The sequence below is a fragment of the Leucoraja erinacea genome, chromosome 13, assembly GCF_028641065.1.
Source record: "Leucoraja erinacea ecotype New England chromosome 13, Leri_hhj_1, whole genome shotgun sequence".
Taxonomy (NCBI): Eukaryota; Metazoa; Chordata; class Chondrichthyes; order Rajiformes; family Rajidae; genus Leucoraja; species Leucoraja erinaceus.
This window is the reverse complement of record NC_073389.1, coordinates 3,995,889-4,016,842: the sequence shown is the minus strand read 5'-3', so window position 1 is coordinate 4,016,842 and position 20,954 is coordinate 3,995,889. Positions and strand designations below refer to the sequence as shown.

Here is a 20,954-nt window from a genome sequence, read left to right as displayed (position 1 = left end):
AAGGTCAGGATCAATCCTGGCTCTCGGACGCTGTGAGGCAGCAGCTCTACCCGCTGCGCCACTGGTATGTGTATATATATGTACATGTATATTTAAAGAGAGCACAAGAAACAAGGTTCCTATGAGTTAAAGGAATCACTGGAAATGTTCTATTATTTTGTGATTAATAAACTTACAATTTAATAAACTAATATCCAAAAGGATATTAACAAAAGGATGTACAAAATCAACACATATTAAAATGTAAACCTATTTTTAAAATAGCATTCACTAAAATATTTACTGAGCACTGTTACAATCTTTTCGAGGTCCTGCGTGTTACTGTCACTCAGCATTACATCTAGGATTGCCAACTGTCCTGTATTAGCCGGGACATCCAGAATATTGGGCTAAATTGGTTTGTCCCATACGGGACCGCCCTTGTCCCATATATGACTGCTACGACTCGGATCAATGGGACTGTCGGGACAGAGCACCGTGTCCGTCCCTGCCTGACCTTCTCCCGACGTGGTGCAGCCCATGGAGTGCAGCAGCAGCGCCTCGCCTGTGGCCCCGTCGGTCGGCAGCCCAGCCAACTATCCGACCTTCACTTACCGCCAAACACCACCACCTCGATCATCAGTTCATGAGTTGGATGGGGCGCCGGACTTTGAGCGCGACGTCGCGCCCGGGACAAAACTCCTCAGCTGGCCCGCCGGCTGGACTTTGTGTGTAGTCCAGCACCCGGGCCAACTCATCATTCACCCAGCCAAGGACGAGTCCATCAACGAAGACCAGAAAGTAATGTTTCAGTCCGGAAAATACCTCTTCAACAGGGTGGGTGTGGTGGTATAATCATTACCCAGGGCCCCAGGTTAGGTATGTTTCACATTAATTACAAGTGTGAATGGCTGGCAGTAGTAGGAACTAATACTATGGACCTATTAGAGGGGAGCATGAATGAGTAGTTGGAGCAATGAAATGAAAGACCAGGCAATCAGAAGTTGCTTCAGAACCATTTCAGAAACTGGTTTTCAACATTGAATCCACAATCATGCAAGTTTTTCCTAAATGATAAATGGAGGTTCCAGTTATAGAGTGGTACAGCAAGCAAACAGGCTCATCAGCCTAACTTGCCCATGCTGACCAAGATGCCCCATCTACGTTAGTCCCACCAGCCTGCTTTACTCTGATTCCTATCCATGTACCCGTCCAAATGTCTGTTAAATGTTGTTATTTTAACTGCCTCAACTACCTCCTCTGATAGCTCGTTCCATACATCCTCCACCTTCTGTGTGAAATATGGTCTGTTCTTAAATATGGTAGGAATTGTAGAGTTAAAGTAAACCTGTGATAACTTGATTGTTCATAAATATCAATGACCTCCAGCCTGACTGGGTGGTGTTTCCCTGCTCCTTATAAGCACACCGTGACTATTTCCCTTGCTCTTTAAACACATTCATACCCATTTTCCTGCTCTCCCTTCAACCTCACTAGGACCACATTTCCAGTGACCCCTTTAACTCACGGGCGGCCCGTTTCTTGTGGTCCCTTTAAATATATTGTTGCGGCACAGTGGCGGAGCCGGTAGAGCCGCTGCCCGACAGCGCCAGAGACCCAGGTTCTACACATGACTGCATGTGTTTCCTCGAGGTATTTCGAGAGTCGGTCTGAAGAAGGATCCCGGCCCAAATCGTCATCTATCCACATTCCCTCCACAGATGCTGCCTGCCCTAGTTTTTTTTAATGCAGGATTCCAGCAAGTGCAGTTCATCGTGTCTCCAGTAAACGATGACTAGTTGTAATGAAGGTTGATGTAAATGATACACTTCTGAGTAATAGCTTGAAAGCTATACTTGCTCAAAACTCTCCGAGCACAAGTCGGCCAGCATTGTGAAGGCAGGGTGGTGATTACTAAGAAATAAACTGGGTCCACTTCACGATGCTTGGTTGATTACAAATACACCATCTTGTATCCAATTTTGGGGCAGGTCGGGGAGAGTTCCCCCCCCCCCTGCCAAGAGTACCATGTAATCCTGCGCTACCTGCTCCATGGTCGGATAGTCGGCGACTAAACCGTCTCCCCCACGTGGTTTGCCAGGTGAGGAGGGGGCTGTGAACCCCCAGCAAGACCAAAAACAAGATGCTTCAAAGGGCGGATGAGCTCCTAGCGAGCCAACGGTAGAAGTTGTGATCACTGTCGTACATAGCAATGTAAGGAATGATGATAAAGCACACACCGGAAGTCCGCGGAAGTCCGCATGAACTGGAGGACAGAGATGTGTGGTACCTAGCAGGCAAAGCAGGCCACTTCCAAAAGACGTGGTCTGCATTTATGGAACTATTACAAGCATAAGGTGCAATTGTGGCGGCTCCTAAGGGTCGTCCCATTATACTGCCGAACCCCTCGGCACAGGAGTGGCGCAGTCCGGAGGCGGTCCTTAGCCGGAGGGTATAAAACGCAGGGTTTGGGTGCCATCTTTACCTGGTTTCGTCTTCCCCTGAACCGGGAGGAATTAAAGTAAAGTGCTTCTCAAACTTCAGACTACTTGCCTCATTTTGAGACCCACGCACTACATTGGTGACCCCGACGTGATGATAGCCGTCTTGGGTACGTCATCTTCAGACTACTTGCCTCATTTTGAGACCCACGCACTACACAATAGTAATTTAAAATATAAATGGTACCAGAATCTGGTAACGGGGGATATAAAATATATTTTTTTTTTTACAACACGGTTGGTATATCCTTTTTTGCAGAGTTTTGTGTTACAATAGAGTGATTGTTTTTCCTTTTTTTTCTTTTCTTTCTAGGGTCTTATTTCCTTTCTTTACTTCTTTCTCTAACTTCTTCTCTAAGGGGCTTTCTTCTCCCAACACTTTCCTGCACCTTCACGACTCTTGCTCACTTTCCTTACTTCTTTTATTTCTATCTTTTTTAAAGCTCGAAAAACAAAGTGGTACAACAAATGTAATAAGATATATCTGATGTGTATTATTGTAATTTACTGCACTTCTAATAAATAATAAATAAATAAATAAATAAAGACGTGTGGTGCGTCTGTCACCGTTCCAGTTGGAAACCAGCACCACTGCGGCGCTAATGTTTTCAACGATGAGTCAATGAATTATCCAATTACAATCTCCTCCTCCCAATCCTCTGGGAAACCAGGGCCTGAAGCCTCCAGTTGGTGTTGGCAAGAGGTGTATGGCAGCAATGCAAAATATATCACAATGCAAAACATAAAGTGCTGGAGGAACTGAGCGGGTCAGGCAGGCAGTGGAGGGGATGGAAAGACAACGTTTTGCGATCTCAGACTTGAAGAATGTTGGAGACTGGAGAGTGGGTTGTCACTGGGAGGAGGGGAGAGAATTAAACCAATGCTGGACTCTGGAGGACAAAACAATGGCGGGGAGGGAGCAGACTGTCACCATTGGTATGCTTGAGAACTGTAGGGACATCCGAGGCACTGAGAGCAACATTTTTTGGTTTGTGAAATACTTATTTTGAAATAACACTCAAGAAAGTTGCCCAAACATTAAAAAAAAAATGTATTTCAAAGTTGGGACCTTTACCAGCGGTCTTGTTCACATCTGTTCTCCCCCCCCCCAGGCCCCCTTGATTTTGTACACCTCAACAAGATCACCCCTTCTTCTTCTTTCATGTGGCGTGCACTGCCTAAAGTTGTTGGACAACTTGTTCTATTTGATCTTCCGTTTGTGCACGTCGAGTTAATTGCATTAGTCGAAACAGTGCGGACCACGTGAAGGTTGCAATCTTCCACCCCAGATCACCCCTCAACCTCTACAGAATAAACTCCTAGCCTCCTCAACCTCCCCCTGTAGCTCAGGCCCTCCAGTCGTGGCAACATCCTCATAAATCTTCTCGGCACTCATTCCAGCTGAATGGCATCTTTTCTATAGCAGGATGACCAAAACTGAACACCATACTCCAAGTGTAGATAAAAATGCTGGAGAAACTCAGCGGGTGAGGCAGCATTTATGGAGCGAGGGAATAGGTGACGTTAACCATACTCACCAACGAGTGTAGCCTCACCAACGTCCAACTGACGTACAACTGTAACGCAACACCCCAATCTCTGTACGCCATTCCCAGACTGAAGGCCAGTGTGCCAAAAGCCTTCTTCACCACCCCATCTTTCAGACATCGATGCATCTGCTCCACAATTTTCTTCCACTGTTGTTGTTCAAGTGACTGAACACTGCACAGTAAATTATTTAAAAGTGGCCACGCTGTAGGTATTTGTGCAGCTGTTCACCAGTGCGCCATAGCCTGATGCAATGTAGAAGAGGAATGTATTTGTTCATTTGTATGTTTGCATTTGCAAGGCTTGAGAAAGGATTACGGCGGATGGCACAATATTCAGTCCTGCATTACATGTTGTACTTTCTGGTGTCGTATAACTTATAATGAAGTTAATTAGTTCCGTATAAGTATAACTTTATAGTGAATTAATGAAGCAAATGTCAAATGAAGCTGGAGACTAAATTGTGGCTCAGAAAGCATGGAACAATGAGCAGCACAGCAGAGGAAGAGGCCCCTTGAGTCACAATGTTTGTGCCGAACATGATGCCTAGACCAACTCTTATCAGCCTGAACATAACCCACATCCCTCCATTCCCTACATGTCAATGTACCCATCTAAAAGACTGTGAAATTCTTCTGTCATCAGCTGTGGAGGTCTTCCTTGGCCTGCCAGTCCCTTTGCGATTAGTAAGCTCATCAGTGCTCTCATTCTTCTTAAAGATGTTCCAACCAGTTGGTTTTGGTAAGCCCACAGTTTGGCTGATATTTCTAACAGTTTTATTCTTGTTTCTCAGTCACATAATAACTTATTTGACTTTCATTGGCACAACTTTGGTCCTCATGTTGATAAACAGCAGTAAAAGTTTCCAACGGTGATGGAAAGACTGGAGGAAAGACTAGGTGCTGAGAGCTCTCTTATACTTCTTCCTCTAATGACAATGTGTGCTGGTACCCATAAAAATATGACTGTAAGCCCCATCATTTGAATTCTGAATAGTGTTTGTTATCTTATTTCAACAAAAAATGTCTGGTCTAAAGCATTTAGGAATGATAGCACTTATGTTTTGTAAAACTCTTTATTGCTCAAAACTTTTGAATCTGAATCGTTCACTTATTTGGTCCTTAAAGGCCTACCTATCACTCGGCCACTGTTGTCTAACAATCTTTGCAATCATTTCACCTGTGTATGTATGAGACCTGCCTATTATAAAAAAGATACTCTTCCCAGTGTGTACTTTGATTGTGAATTACTTCTGGTACTGGTGCACAACTCTTTTATCCCAAGCCCTGGGACTCTGTAGACACGTTCTTTCCGCTCTTTTCATTGCTTTTGCCAATTTTTCAGTCTTTTGCTTAATAATGTCTTTGATTTCAGATTTTTACCTATGTTAGATTAGGTAGGTAGCGCCTTTTTGTTACGGCTTGAAAAGCTACCTTATCTGAGCGTTCCTCTAATCCTCCTGTGGAGACCCGGGAAATATGATTGTAAGCCCCATCATTGCTGAAATGTTAGTGTGTTTAATTTGTCTGGGCTATTGTCTGAATGGCTGTGCTGTGGGGGGGGGGTGCTAGGGGGTGAATCTGAACAAATAACTGTCCTTAAAGGCCTAGTATCCTCGACCCACTGTACCGCTAACAATATTGCAATCATTTCACCTGTGTATACTGAGTCTTCATTATTGATCCTCTTCCCTACTTTGATGTGAAATTCTGGTACAGGTGCACAACCTTTTATTCGAAAGCCTTGGGACCAGACACTTCTCGGATTTCGGAATTTTTCGGATGTCGGAATGGAAGATTTTTTGCGTAGATTAGGTAGGTAGGGCGTCCGGCTTGGAAAGCGGCGGCTGCCTGGAGATCGGACCCTGGCGAAAATTGTAAATCTCTGCTTAAATGTTAGCCCCAGTTAGTTTGGAGGGATTTTATGTGGTGGGGGGGGTGAAGGGGGAAACTTTAATTCTGGGATACCTACCGGGGTCGGTGGGCAATGCCTTACCGGGCAATGCTGTGGCCGCCGTGCAGTAAACATCGCGGAGCGCTGGGGCTGCGGGCGTGCCGACCGCAGGCCGCGCGATTTGGAGCGCCATCCGGAGCCAGGGATGCCAGTTTGCCGGGGTCCAGCTCCAACCGGCGCCACTCGCGGACTGGCCGCTTAGCCCCAGCTCCACGATGTTGAGAGTCGGCGGCAGCGCAGCGCTCCGGAGCTTACTGCACGGCGACCCGGTAAGGCATTGCCCGCTCCCTGCCTCTCCGACCAGGTAGGGGACTAAGAATTAAAGTTTCCCCCTTCACCCCCCCCCCCGCGCTAGATTAAAAGCCCTCGGAAACTAATCGATTTTGCCATTTAAGCTCAATGCCGCTCGCGGACACCCCCAGTGTTTCCCCGTGTCTCCGGGGAGGAGGCAGCCGCTACAGTAGTACAGACCTGGGTTGACTGTGCATCGTTTCGGGTCAAGTTTGGCGCCAAACGCGAGCTTTGGTGTGTAAACGACATCCTGGAAAAAATGTCCGGTTATCGGAGCTTTCTGGTTTCCGGAATTTCGGATAAAAGGTTGTGCACCTGTACAATAAATGCCACTCCTACTTTATCTACTGAATCTTTTGATGCATCTGTATAAATTTGGACAAAGCTGTAGTATCTGTCAATGTATTCCTGTATGATGAATGAATTATACATACGTTGTTTATCCTTGTTTTTCTGAGCTCTCCTATACCTGCATTAAGGAGGCAATTAAACACACCTGAGCAATTACAAACACATGTGAAGCCATCTGTCCCAAACATTATGGTGGCCTGAAATGGGGGAACTATGTGTAAACACAGCTGTAATTTCTACATGGTGAAACCAAAATGTATAAAAATGGGGCACTCGGTGGAATAGTTTTCAGTGACCTTATTCTTGGCCTGAAGAGTAACTCATGCTGGAGTGTTCTTTGTGTCTGGAGTTGACGGTGGATGTGAGCAGGCGCTTCAGTGGCGAGGCAGTGCACCCAAGCATGTTTCTATGCTCAGCTGAGACGGCCCAGTGCGAATGTTTCTCATAGTCCACAGCGTTGGTGGCAATGAGACAAAAGGCTTTCACAGGAGGAGAACACCAGCACGTCTAAAGTGCCCGAGATGTGATTTATAACTCGACTTAGATCACTTTGTGAATCAGGGGCCATTCTGTTCTGCATGATTCAATTCCTTACTGAACTGAACCTTGGCATCTGTTGTATATTTGCTTGGCGGGGCGCTGGTGAGATCAACACAAGATATTCCATTCTATTACTGCATTGAACAGCGCCCAGAGTCTCTGGAAAACTATATCTCAATGCAGCGGATAAAAACGATGACTTCTTTCACAAAGTGATGTTTTATCTTCAGGCAATATTCTCTGACCGTGAACCACTGTGTCTGCACAGGTAGAGCCCCTAACTCACAACGATGGAGACCCAGGACTTTGGGTGCTGTCTGTGGGGAGTGTGCACGTTGTCAAGAGTCAAGTTTATAGTGTTTTATTGGCGGAACAATGACATTCTTACTTGCAGCAACCACATGGGTTTCCTCCGGGTGCTCCGGTTTCCTCCCACATCCCAAATATCTGCAGTTTTGTAGGTTAGCTGGCCTCTGTAGACTGCCCCTCGTGTGTGGGAAGTAGATGTGAAAGTGAGACAACATAGAACTAGTGATGAACGGGTGATTGATGGGTGGTGTCCATGTACCTGTCCATGTACCAATCCAAGTGTCTTTTAAATGTTAATGTTCCTACCTCAACTACCTCCTCTGGCAACTCGTTCCATATACCCACCACCCTCTGAGTGAAAAGGTTGCCCCTCAGGTTCCTATTAAATCTTTTCGATCTCTCCTTGATGCGATGCCCTCTGTTTCTTGACTCCGCTGCCCTGGGGAAAAGACTGTGCATTCACCCTAGCTGTTCCTCTCATGGATTTTATACACCTCTGGGATGTGTTTTGTGTTAAACCACATATTTGGGAAGCAAGGGGAAGTGGTTTTGGTATCAATGTGTTGTGGAAAGTGAGAAATGAAGCAGTGACTAATTGAACTGTGGACCACCTATGGCCATTTGCAGGCTATCTTTATACCATGAACACAGGGCCAAGTGTCCTCTTTGTTTACACTAGAATGTTGGCGAAGGTGAAATGGGGGTTTGCCCGTTGGACTGTGTGAGCTGTGTGTGATGTGAATGCTGTTTAAACCTGCACTGCCACCTGCCTGTCTATCTGAAGAAGACTCTCAAATCTGCTCAAGGAGCATAACAGCGCCATCTGCCTCGCTACCTGCTCCGTGCGCGCACTTGATCTGCTTTAGGCCTATGCTTATTGTTGTCACGACTACCAAGGTACAGTGTTCTGCATGCTGTCCAATTAGATCAGATAATACTAATCTAATCTAATTTCCACCAAAAATAATCTTAAAAGTTTCTCTAAAGTTGAATAGTTTGAATGGCCTTGGTCATTACCCTATTGTAAATTAAAATGTGATACATCAGATTATTAATATCATTGAATTACAAATTGGACACTAATGTTCCACCAGGTGATGCTTCGATGGCAGCCTCAGTTTGTCTGTTTCTGTCTTTTTTTTGTTATTTTTAGTGTGTTTAAAAAGTTTGTGTTAATGTTCTCTGGTTTGTTTTATGTGGGGGGGGGACTTTTGTTCGATCACGTACCTTGCCGGAGACACGATTGTTTTCCGGATCGTATCTCCGGTTGTTCTGCGGCCTAACATCGTGGATCTGGCGGCCTTGCTCGGGACTGTCTGTGAGCCCCACTGCGGGGCGTGGACTTACCATCGGAGCCGATTCATAGCCTGGGATCGACGCTCCAACTACAGGCCTGCGGACTTTAACATCAAGGAGCTCGCAGCCTAGGGTTGAGACCGATGTCGGGAAGCTCCAAAACCGCACGACCTTCTACCAGCCCCGACCCGGAGTAGATGGTCTGGCGCGGGGAAGCTGTGATTCCCCCCCCCCGATGCAGGAGCTTGATCGCCCCGATGAGGAGGCCCGCCACCGGCTATGAGAGTAAGATCGTCCCGTCAACGGAAGGTGAGGCCCCTGACCACTGGAGGACAAAGAAAGGAGAGATTTAACTTTTTTTTCGCCTTCATTCACAGTGAGGAATGTGAAGGAGTCAGTGTGGTGGATGTTTATGTTAAAATGTATTTTGTGTGATCTATTGCTTTTTATTGGTATAACTGTGTGGCAAATCAAATTCCTCGTATGTTTGCAAAACATACTTGGCTAATAAAGTATGATTATGATGATTATGATTACCGCATGGTGAGGCATTTAGAAGGAATAGAAGGATATGGTTCTAATGGACAAAAGATCGGCATGGACATAGTGCTGTTGAATGACTCTATGACAAAGGTCACAAAGCAAGTCTTGACTGATGGAGATATCTGAGACACTGCTCGGTCCATCACAGGTACTGACCTCCCCAGCATCGAAGGGATCTACCTCAATAAGGCAGCCAGTATCACCAGATGCCCACCACCCTGGACACTTTCTCATCTCACTGCTACCATCAGGAAGAAGGTACAGGAGCTTGAAAACCCATGACCTCCATGTTCAAGAACAGCTTGTTCCCAACAGTCATCTGGCTCTTGAACACAGTACAACACTAACTAAACAATATACTATGGGCTGTCTTCGGTTGCACCAGTATTAGGGTTATTAATTTATTGAATTATCTTGTTTATTATATATTACCTACAAGCAATGTGTTTAGAGGCCAATGATGCTGTTGTAAATACAAATGTAATTCTTCCGTTGTCGGTACATCTGACAATCAAACACTCTTGAGCCTTGACTTTTGAAATGACAAAAAAATGAGAACAGCAATGAAGACCCATGATCATTTTGATGTAATGTTCCAAAGGGTTTGTCTTCTGAATCAGTAGAAAAAAGTGCTTCAGATCCACGGAAGTATAGGTGCTCTATTTCAGCGATTGTAAATCAAATGGAATAATATGTAAAATAAACAGGATTAACATTGTCCATCCATTCTTCATTTGATTATAGAATCAGAATCAGAATCACACTTTATTCGCCAAGTATGTTTTGCAACTTACGAGGAATTTCATTGGCCCGGTCAGTCATACAATTAAAAGCAACAGATTCAAAAACAGATTTTAACATAAACATCCACCACAGTGACTCCTACACATTCCTCACTGTGATGGAAGGCAAAATAAAGTTCAAGTCCTTCCTTTTGTTCTTCCTCAGTCGGGGGCCTCGAGCCCCCCATTGACGGGACGGTCTTGAGTCCCGTAGCCGGCGCCGTTTGGGCCCTCCGCGTGGAGGCGTTCAGCTCCTGCATCGGGGGGTTGTCAGCTCCCCCTGCTCTGGGCGATCGTACCTCGAGTCGGGGCTGGTCGAACCTTCTGTGGCGTTGGAGCTCCCGACTCGGCCTCTCCCGAGACTGCGAGCCCTTGATGGTAAGTCCGCAGGCCACGGTGGGAGCGATCCCAGGCAAGGGATCCGCTCCGATGTTCAGTCGATGCTCGGTGGGGCCCACGACAGTCCGAGGCGGCTTCCAGCTCCAGCGATGGTAGGCCGCAGAGACCGGCGAATGTGATCCGAAAAATTGATCACATCTCCGGGAAGGTGGGAACTTGAAAAAAAAATTCCCCCGATCCCCTCCCCCCACATAAAACAAACCGAATATGCCCTATATTTTGCAGGTCCTCATTAACAGGCGGAGAACTGGCTATTAATTCAAGCTTTGGGGCCTAAATGACAGTGTAGGAGACTGTGTGACATTGAAGACACTGGTTCTTTTGACCAAAGGCTTTCAGTCCCTGCCTTTGTACAACACCGTGATTGCAGATTGTGCTTGGAGGTCCTGCTTCTCTCCAGACCCTTCAATCACTGGCAACGCTACTCATTTGCTCACACATGGGGGAGGGAAATGATCCACATCTCACCACCAGTATAGTGCTTGCTCTTCACTGTAATACATCACAGACACATGATGAGGATTATCCACACATGCACCAGCGTGCCAAGACATTCCTTGTTCACATGGCGCTCACAGTGTAGTAAGTAAGTAAGTAAGTTTATTGGCCAAGTATTCACATACAAGGAATTTGCCTTGGTGCTCCGCCCACAGGTAACAACAACAACATGACATACAGTGACAGTTACAAATGACGTAGAAAACACTAAACATTAATAATAATAAAGCATTAATGATAAAACACCATTGATCAAGTATGTGAACCAACAAAATACCAGATCAAAGGGAGGCTACAGAGTTTTGACTGTTGAGTAGAGCAACTATTCGTGGATAAAAACAGTTTTTATGTCTGGCTGTGGCAGCTTTGACAGTCCGGAGTCGCCTTCCAGAGGGAAGTGATTCAAAGAGTTTGTGGCCAGGATGAGAGGGGTCAGAGATGTTCTGCATATCCATGTGCCGACACAAAAGCCTCTTAAACACCACTATCGTATCTGCCTCCACCCACCTCTGGCAGCGCGTTCCAGGCACCCTCCACCCTCTGTGAAAAAATCTTGCCCCGCACATCTCCTTTAAACTTTGTGATAGAATGCTAACTAATTGACAGTACCTAATACTACTTCAGATGTTCTCAACTCAGGCAGTCACCATCATGAAGGTATTTAGACCACTCGGTGGTGAGAAATAATAAGATATTCACATCTCTTGCGGCACTTTTAAAGGAATATTTCAGTGTTCACCAAAATCCATCTGAAGAAGGGTCCCAACCCAAAACAATGTTTATTCATGTTCTCTAGAGATGCTGCCTGACCCGCTGAATTACTCCAGCATTTTGTGTTTTTTATCACTCAGAGCAGCATTCTTTACACAACGGAGTACCCGCATTTGGAGATTGCACCATTTTGTTTCCTGTACCCGGTTATATTCCAGCTTTAATCTTTGCACACCACTCTTTTGGCCAGGAATTGAAATAGTACAGGTGCCACTTATATTGGATCCAAACTATTTGCTGCTGTTATTGCTGCCAACATCCACACTTCTCACAATGAAATGTGAGCATCATAAAGTGAGTCAAAGTGCACAGCCTGCTGTGTAGTGGCAGATGGTCTTAAAATGATCTAAAGTCCACATTTATAGAGCACGGTTGTAAAGTGCGCAGTTGGATGTATGCTCTGCCTAGATACAACTTGCCACAGGGAATAGCTTTAAGGACAGAGAGACAAAGTTTAAAGGAGATGTGCAGGGCAAGATTTTTTACAGAGAGTGCTGGGTGCCTGGAACGTGCTGCTGGGGGTGGCGGGTGGAGGCAGATACGATAGTGGTGTTTAAGAGGCTTTTTTGGATAGGCACGTGGATATGGAGGGATAGTAATGATGATGCACATCAGGTAAGAGATGGTCTTGGCATTATGTTGGGCATGGACATTGTGGGCCAAAGGGCCAGTTCTTGTGCTGTACTGTCTTATGTGCTTAGAAGCTCCAGGCTAAACTATTGATGTATAGTATTTTTGGATGTTATGTTCATGTTATAGTAGCAGAATGAGGCCATTCTGCCCATCAAGTCTACTCCGTCATTCAATCATGGCTGATCTATCTTTCCTTCTCAACCCCATTCTCCTGCCTTCTCCCCATAACCCCTAACACCCGTACTGATCATGCATCTGTCAATCTCCGCCTTAAAAATACCCAATGACTTGGCCTCCACCACCACCTGTGGCAATGAATTCCACAGATTCGCCCCCCCCCCCCCCCCCCTCTGACTAAAGAATCTGATTGATAGCAGGCAAGACAAAGCTTTTCACTGTACCTCAATACACAGGCCAATAAGAAAGCTAAATCTAAAAATGAATTTTTTTATTACTTGCACTGATGACATCACGTAATCGTACATTTAAGACAAATTTGCAAAACACTTGAGGTGACCATGTGATAAAGATCAAAACATGTTCTTATTATTTTTGCTTCATTCTCTAGTTCCAAATTCATAGGTGGAACATTCTTCGATTAGATTTAGCTCTGAGGGTTAACGGAATCAAGGGATATGGGGGAAAAAGCAGGAACGGGGTGCTGATTGGCGGTGCTGCCTCGAAGGGCTGAATGGCCTACTCCTACACCTATTTTTCTATGTTTCTAACTTTGCTGGAATTACAATGAAATTAATCTTCCACTCCATATAATGCTAATGTTACCACACCACACTTTGCAGGGATACAGTGTTCAGTTTAGTTTATTGTCACATGCATCAAGCTACAGTGAAAACCCTTTGTTGCGTGCTAACCAGTCAGCGGAAAGACAATACATGATTACAATCGAGCCATTACAGTGTACAGATACATGATAAAGGAATAACGTTCAGTGTAAAATAAAGTCAGTAAAGTCCGATCAAAGATAGTGGAAGAGGGAGTGGCCAGGGTGTGACAATCCTTGATTGTGCTGCTGGCCTTGCCAAGGCAGTGTGAGGTATAAATGAAGTGAATGGAAGGGAGGTTGGTTTGTGTGATGGTCTGGGCTGCGTCTAGGATTTGCTGCAATTTCTTGTGGTTTTGCATGGAGCTGTTCCCAAACCGAGCTGTGACGCATCCGTTATAACATGACATGTGGAGAATGGTGTCTGTGACAGAACACTCCATGTTGTTGGAGCTGGTAGCTTAATTGACATGAACGGCAGCCATACATTCAGCATTTGCCGTGCTTCAACAACTCTAGGTGTCACTGTTTGCTCACATTTCTACTCCCCTTACATTCTGACTTTGAATGACAGTTCAGGAGATAGAGGTTGACTGAACATGGAATAAATACAAACATTCCTGTTGACTGCTTTCATTCACTTGCTACAACGAGCTTGCCTTGCACCTCACCCTCAGTATTGATCATCAGGTTTACTGGACTGATGCATGCAATCAGATACTGATATCCCGCAGTCAGAGAACAGGATTAGATGACACCCTGTCCTACAGTGACAGGTTTGGTACACTGCAGCTGTCCACTTGCCTCCACATCATACATCTGACGTTTCTTCGGATACACCAGTGTCCTGTTTCTTGGAAGTGAAATGAAGGTTATGCTTGTTCACATTCTGCCATCTCACAGTTGCACGATATGTCGGGAGCAGAGGTGTTTACATAGAGGTCCAGCATAGAAGAGTCCACGCCGACCACCCATCCATCACCCGTTCACACTAGTTCTATGTTATCCCACTTTCCCCTCCACTCTCTACACACTAGGGACGATTTACAGGCTGCCAATTAACCTACAAACATCTATTGGATGTCGGAGGACACCAGAGCACCCCGATGAAACCCATGTAGTCACAGGGAGAATGTGCAAACTCCACACAGACAGCACCTGAGGTCAGGATCGAACCCTCTGATCGACCTCTGCCACTGTGAGGCAGCAGCTCTACCCGCTGGGCCACCCTCACAAATGATCAATAACTCACAGATGGCACATACTTGAATGCAGATAAACCTCAAATCGTATCATTAATCAGCATGGAAGCGGTCCCTTCACCCCACGGTGTGCATGCTGACCAAATCAACACTTTGGGCTAGGCCCATTGGCCTTCATTTGGCCCAGAGCCGTCAACACTTCCCATCCAACAGGTTAAAGTTGGGAAGCCCAGTAATATCACATTGCCACATTTCTATAAATAAATCTCTTGGTTCTATCAGTATTCAAAATAGACATTTATTTTACTCCTTCCGGCTCAATTTTAAAAACTATTCTTCCAGATGAATTGTTTCAAAGTCTGACTTACCTCAGATATGCCACCTGCCCTGCCTAGCCCATCCACCAATAAAGGAAGTTAAACAGACAAAGAGTGTGTAGGAAAGAACGGCAGATGCAGCTTTAAATCAAATGCAGACACAAAATGCTTGAGTTAAGGGCCTGTCCCACTATACGAGGTAATTCAAGAGTTCTCCCGAGTTTCCCCTGATTCGAACTCGGAGAATTACGGTAATAGCCGCTCGTAGGTACTCGGGGCTCTCATGGACATTTTTCAACATGTTGAAAAAACTTCCTGAGCTTACCGCGTTTCCCGAGTACCTGCCGTTAGCGTTACGAGCCGCTAAGAGACATCCCGAGCTCCGACGTACCCGCTACGTACATTCTACGTACTTACCACGAGTTTGGGGGTTTTTTAAACTCGGGAGAGCTCTTGGGTGAACTCGTATAGTGGGACAGGCCCTTAAGTCAGCAGGACAGGCAGAATTTCTGGAGAGAAGGAATGAGTGACATTTCAGGTCGAGACCCTTCTTCATACTGATCCGTCTGAAGAAGGGTCTCGACCCAAAACGTTATCCATTCCTTCTCTCCAGAGATGCTGCCTATCCCGCTGAGTTACTCCAAGATTTTGGGTCTACCTTAGATAGATAAAAATCTCCTTTATAAAACTTTGTTGGCTGTCTTTAATGTTATATTTATCTGTAAACTTCATGATCTAGCTTGTAAAAGTTGCTTCCTTATCGTGATTTACAATAGATTAAACTCACTGCTTTGTAACTTCCTGGATTGTTATTGCTACCAATTCAAAAGATAGATGTAATAACTGGTGTTTGCTATATTACACTTACAAAATATTTGATTGCCGATAAAGTTCGTTGTGACAATCTGACCTTGGTAAAGATGCTGCACAAATGCAGGGCATTTTGTATACACGGGAAACTGCAGATGCTGGAATCTTGAGCAAAAGACAAAGTACTGGAGGAACTCAGCGGGTCAGGCAGCTTCTGTGGAGGGGAATGGGCAGGCAGCGTTTGGAGTCGGGACCCTTCTTCATTCAGGCTGATGGAGGTGGGGGAAGAGATAGCTGGAAAAGAGAGAGGTGGGGGTGGAACAAAGCCTTGTAAGTGATAAGTGGATACAGGGGAGGGAGGGAAGTCATTGGCTGATGGGTGGAGTAAGTGACTGGAGGTGAAAAGGAGACAAAAGGGTGTCAGATTAGGAGAGAAGAAGAAGGGTGACATCTAACGTCAGAAGGACGGAATTTTATTCAATGGATGAAAAAATGAGCTAACCCTCAAAATATAATTAAATATGTAACTCTAATTCATCAGTTGTTGCAATGTTTTCCATTGATACCATTTCCATTGAGTTAGATAGAGCTCTAGAGGCTGGTGGAATCAAGAGATATGGGGAGAAGGCAGGCACAGGTTACTGATTGTGGACGATCAGCCCTGATCACATTGAATGGCAGTGTTGGCTCGAAGGGACAAATGGCCTCCTCCTGCACCTATTTCCTATGTTTCTATCAGAAGCGAACTTGATGTGTGGCGTTCTAGAGCTCTCCCCACATTAGCCTTTTGGTGCCCATTTTCAAGAGCGACTATTTGTAACAGTGACACAGCGTGGTGAAAATCTATTAACATGTGATGTTTGCCGAGTTGCTGTAGCTCACAAGTTGGTTGTTTACTTTTTTTTTAATTACAGGAATTGAGAAGCAAGTCCAAGGTTTGTGCCAATGTGTTCTGCGGAGCAGGGCGGGAGTGCTCCGTGACAGAGAAAGGGGAGCCCAGCTGCTTGTGCATTGCTGTAAGTTCCATTATTTTACAACTGAATGTAAAATTACTTCCTGGTTGTCAGGAGCCCTGGTGTAATCATAGATGATGCCCTCATACAAGTCTCCTCGATATCCCGCAGCTCCGCTCCCCATCCCCTTAGTCGCAATAGGGATACAGAGACCCCCTTGTCCTCACCTTTCACCCCATCAGCCGTCGCATACAGCACACAATTCTCCGGCATTTTCGCCACCTCCAACGGGATCCCACCACTAGCCACATCTTCCCGTCTCCAGCCCTTACTGCAGAGACCGGCTACGGGAGTAAGATCGTCCCGTCAACGGAAGGTTAGATGCCCCCGACCACTGGAAGATAAAGAATGGAGTGATTGAACTTTATTTTGCCTTCCATCACAGTGAGGAATGTGGAGGAGTTCATGTTAAAATGTATTTTGTGTGTTCTGTTGCTTCTTATTGATATGACTGCACGCCAAATCAAATTCCTCGTATGTTCCTAAACATACTTGGCTAATAAAATATGGTTATGATTATTTCATTATTCACCTATACTGTACTAGGAACTGCTCACTTTATGATGTAGACACAAGGAACTGCAGGTATTGGTCTACAAAAAATACACAAAAGTGCTGGAGTAATCCAGCAGGTCAGGCAGTGCAGCATCTCTGGAGAACATGAAAAGGGGACATTTCACACTGGGGCCCTTCTTCAAGCTGAGGAAGCCTGTTTTCTTTTTTCTGATGAGATGTAGTTGAACAGGTAACAAAAGGAATTTTTTTGTGTACACTTGAGTGAGTTGAATGTGTTGTCTGAAGACAGAGGCTTGAGTCTTGTGTGTGGAGCAGTAGTTGGCTCACTGGTACCCTCTTGTGGTACTAGCGGGTATTAGCTACTGGGAGAGGTTAGACAGACTCCAATTGTTTTCTCTAGAATGCAGGGGAGACCTAATAAAAGTATATAAAGTTATGAGAGGCATAAATAGGGTTGACTGTCCGAACTTTTTTCCCAGAGTGGAAATGTCAAAGATTGGAGGTCATAGATTTAAGATGAAATGGGCCAAAGTTTAAAGAGTTGTATGGGACAGGTTTTTTACACACACACACACACACACACACACACACACACATACACACACACACACACACACACACACACACACACTAGTGAGTGCCTGCCACGGGTGGTGGTGGAGGCAGATACGACAGTGATGTTTAAGAGGCTTTTAGACAGGCACAGGGAATGGAGGGAGATGAGCTGGCAGAGGAGATAAGTTTAACTTGACATCATGTACGTCACGGACATTGTGGGCTGAAGAACCTGTTCCTGTGCTGTCTTGTGCATGTTCTTTGATTGTACAGCCTCTTGTTCAGAAATGAAACCAATATAAGATAGAAAAAGAAAGAAAAATCTGTTAAAGAAGGAACTGCAGATGCTGGTAAATCGAAGGTAGTCAAAAATGCTGGAGAAACTCAGCGGGTGAGGCAGCATAGAAACATAGAAAATAGGTGCAGGAGTTCGGCCCTTCGAGCCTGCACCTCCATTCAATATGATCATAGCTGATCATCCAACTCAGTATCCTGTCCTTCTCTCCATACCCCCTGATCCCTTTAGCCACAAGGGGCACATCTAACTCCCTCTTAAATATAGCCAATGAACTGGCCTCAACTAATTCCACAGATTCACCACTCTCTGTGTGAATTTTTTTTTCTCATCCCGGTCCTAAAAGACTTCCCCCTTATCCTTAAACTGTGACCCTTGTTCTGGATTTCCCCAACATCAGGAACAACCTTCCTGCATCTAGCCTGTCCAACCCCTTAAGAATTTTGTAAGTTTCTTTAAGATCCCCCCTCAATCTTCTAAATTCTAGCGAGTACAAGCCGAGTCTATCCAGTCTTTCTTCAAATGAAAGTCCTGCCATCCCAGGAATCAGTCTGGTGAACCTTCTCTGTACTCCCTCTATGGCAAGAATGGCTTTCCTCAGATTAGGAGATCATCTATGGAGAGAAGGAAATAGGCAACGTTTTGGGTCGAAACCCTTCTTCAGACTGTTAAAAATCTGTTAAACCTCCTTGGAAATCCTTCATTTTGGTCCTTGGCAAAGCCAACACGCTCGCACTTCCAAACAGTAATATTGAAGTAACACCATTCAATATTGTGAATGAATGAGAAATAAAAAACATTCAGAAGCACACACACAGCTCCTTTCATGAAATGTAACAGAAATGTGTTGATAAGTATTCTGCATAGCAACCCTTATCAAGTCCCTGAGGGACCAAACTGATGACTCATGCATTTTGTAGATCATAATGTCCCACGGAGGGGTTTATTAAAATTCCATTTACCAACGCTTCAAAGGATTGAACAAGTAATGATCAGATTAGGCAACAGAAGGAAACAAATAAGGTCTATATTACCCAGTCTGCCTGACAGATTACATATTATTTTAAGGTTCATTTTGCTGATTTAATGGTGAGCCTGGTGTGATTGCAACAAACGCTTTATGAAAAAAACATTGGCGGTAAGTCTGATGTGGACCAGAAATCATTGCAGCGCTGCGGGTTTGCATGGAAGTACTCTGCTTATTTAGATCACAGAACATAGAACTGGACAGCACAGGAACAGGCCATTCAGCCCATAATCTGATTAACCTTACCCGCTGCCTCGGGGATATAAAGTGCTGGATGGCCCAGAACTTCCTCCAACTAAACGAGAGTAAGTCTGAGGTCATCCTTCTCGGCCGCTCGGACTCAATCAAAATGATAGCAGGCAGCCTTGGAAGCCTTACCCCACTATTCAAACCTCACGTCAAAAACCTCGGCGTGATATTTGACTCGGCACTGAAATTTGACAAACAAGTCAATGCCGGGGTAAGAGCTAGCCTCTTTCAGCTTCGGACGATAGCGAAAATAAAACAATTCCTCCACTTTGATGACCTCGAAAAGATCATCCACACATTTATCTCCTCCCGCCTAGATTACTGCAACTCCCTTTACACTGGCATCAGCCAATTTTCGCTGTCCCACCTGCAACTGGTCCAAAACGCCGCAGCGAGACTCCTGACAGGCACCCGAAAAAGGGACCACATCACCCCGATCCTGGCCTCTCTCCACTGGCTCCCTGTGCGGTTCCGTATAAACTTCAAGATACTCCTCTATGTCTACAAAGCCCTCAATGGGCTTGCCCCCTCCTACATTAAAAGTCTTCTCACCCACCACTCCACCTCCAGGTCCCTCAGATCGGCCGACTTGGGGCTGCTGAATATCCCGCGGTCTAGGCATAAGATCAGGGGCGACCGCGCCTTTGCGGTTGCAGCCCCTAGACTGTGGAACAGCATCCCCTTTCCCATCAGAACTGCCCCCTCCATCGACTCCTTTAAGTCAAGACTAAAGACTTATCTATACTCCCAAGCCTTTCCTGACGTCCACTGAGCGAGGGCTATATAGAAACATAGAAATTAGGTGCAGGATAAAGGGAATAACGTACAGGGCAAGATTCGGCCCTTCGAGTCTGCACCGCCATTCAATATGATCATGGCTGATCATCCAACTCAGCATCCTGTACCTGCCTTCTCTCCATACCCTCTGATCCCCTTAGCCACAAGGGCCACATCTAACTCCCTCTTAAATATAGCCAATGAACTGGCCTCGACTACCCTCTGTGGGTGAGAGTTCCAGAGATTGACCACTCTCTGCGTGAAAAAAAGTTATTCTCATCTTCGTTTTAAAGGATTTCCCCCCTTATCCTTAAGCTGTGACCCCTTGTCCTGGACTTCCCCAACATCGGGAACAATCTTCCTGCATCTAGCCTGTCTAACCCCTTAAGAATTTTGTAAGTTTCTATAAGATCCCCTCTCAATCTCCTAAATTCTAGAGAGTATAAACCAAGTCTATCCAGTCTTTCTTCATAAGACAGTCCTGACATCCCAGGAATCAGTCTGGTGACTTCTCTGCACTCCCTCTATGGCAATAATGTCCTTCCTCAGATTTGGAGACCAAAATTGTACGCAATACTCCAGGTGTGGTCTCACCAAGACCCTGTACAACTGCAGTAGAACCTCCCTGCTCCTATACTCAAATCCTTTTGCTATGAAAGCTAACATACCATTTGCTTTCTTCACTGCCTGCTGCACCTGCATGCCTACTTTCAATGACTGGTGTACCATGACACCCAGGCCTCGCTGCATCTCCCCTTTTCCTAGTCGGCCACCATTTAGATAATAGTCTGCTTTCCTGTTTTTGCCACCAAAATGGATAACCTCACATTTATCCACATTATACGCATCTGCCAAACATTTGCCCACTCACCCAGCCTATCCAAGTCACCTTGCAGTCTCCTAGCATCCTCCTCAAAGCTAACACTGCCCCCCAGCTTAGTGTCATCCGCAAACTTGGAGATATTGCCTTCAATTCCCTCATCCAGATCATTAATATATATTGTAAATAGCTGGGGTC

General features: G+C 45.4%; 1 protein-coding gene across 1 annotated transcript in view; it reads left to right on the top strand.

The window, feature by feature from the left end:
- The window catches only part of fstl1b (follistatin-like 1b), a 78,061-nt gene that overhangs the window by 29,862 nt on the left and 27,245 nt on the right, over positions 1 to 20,954 (top strand). Inside the window, exon 3 of the mRNA XM_055644312.1 lies at positions 16,419 to 16,520. Coding sequence (XP_055500287.1) covers positions 16,419 to 16,520 — 102 coding nt within the window. The remainder of the gene's footprint in view (positions 1 to 16,418; positions 16,521 to 20,954) is intronic.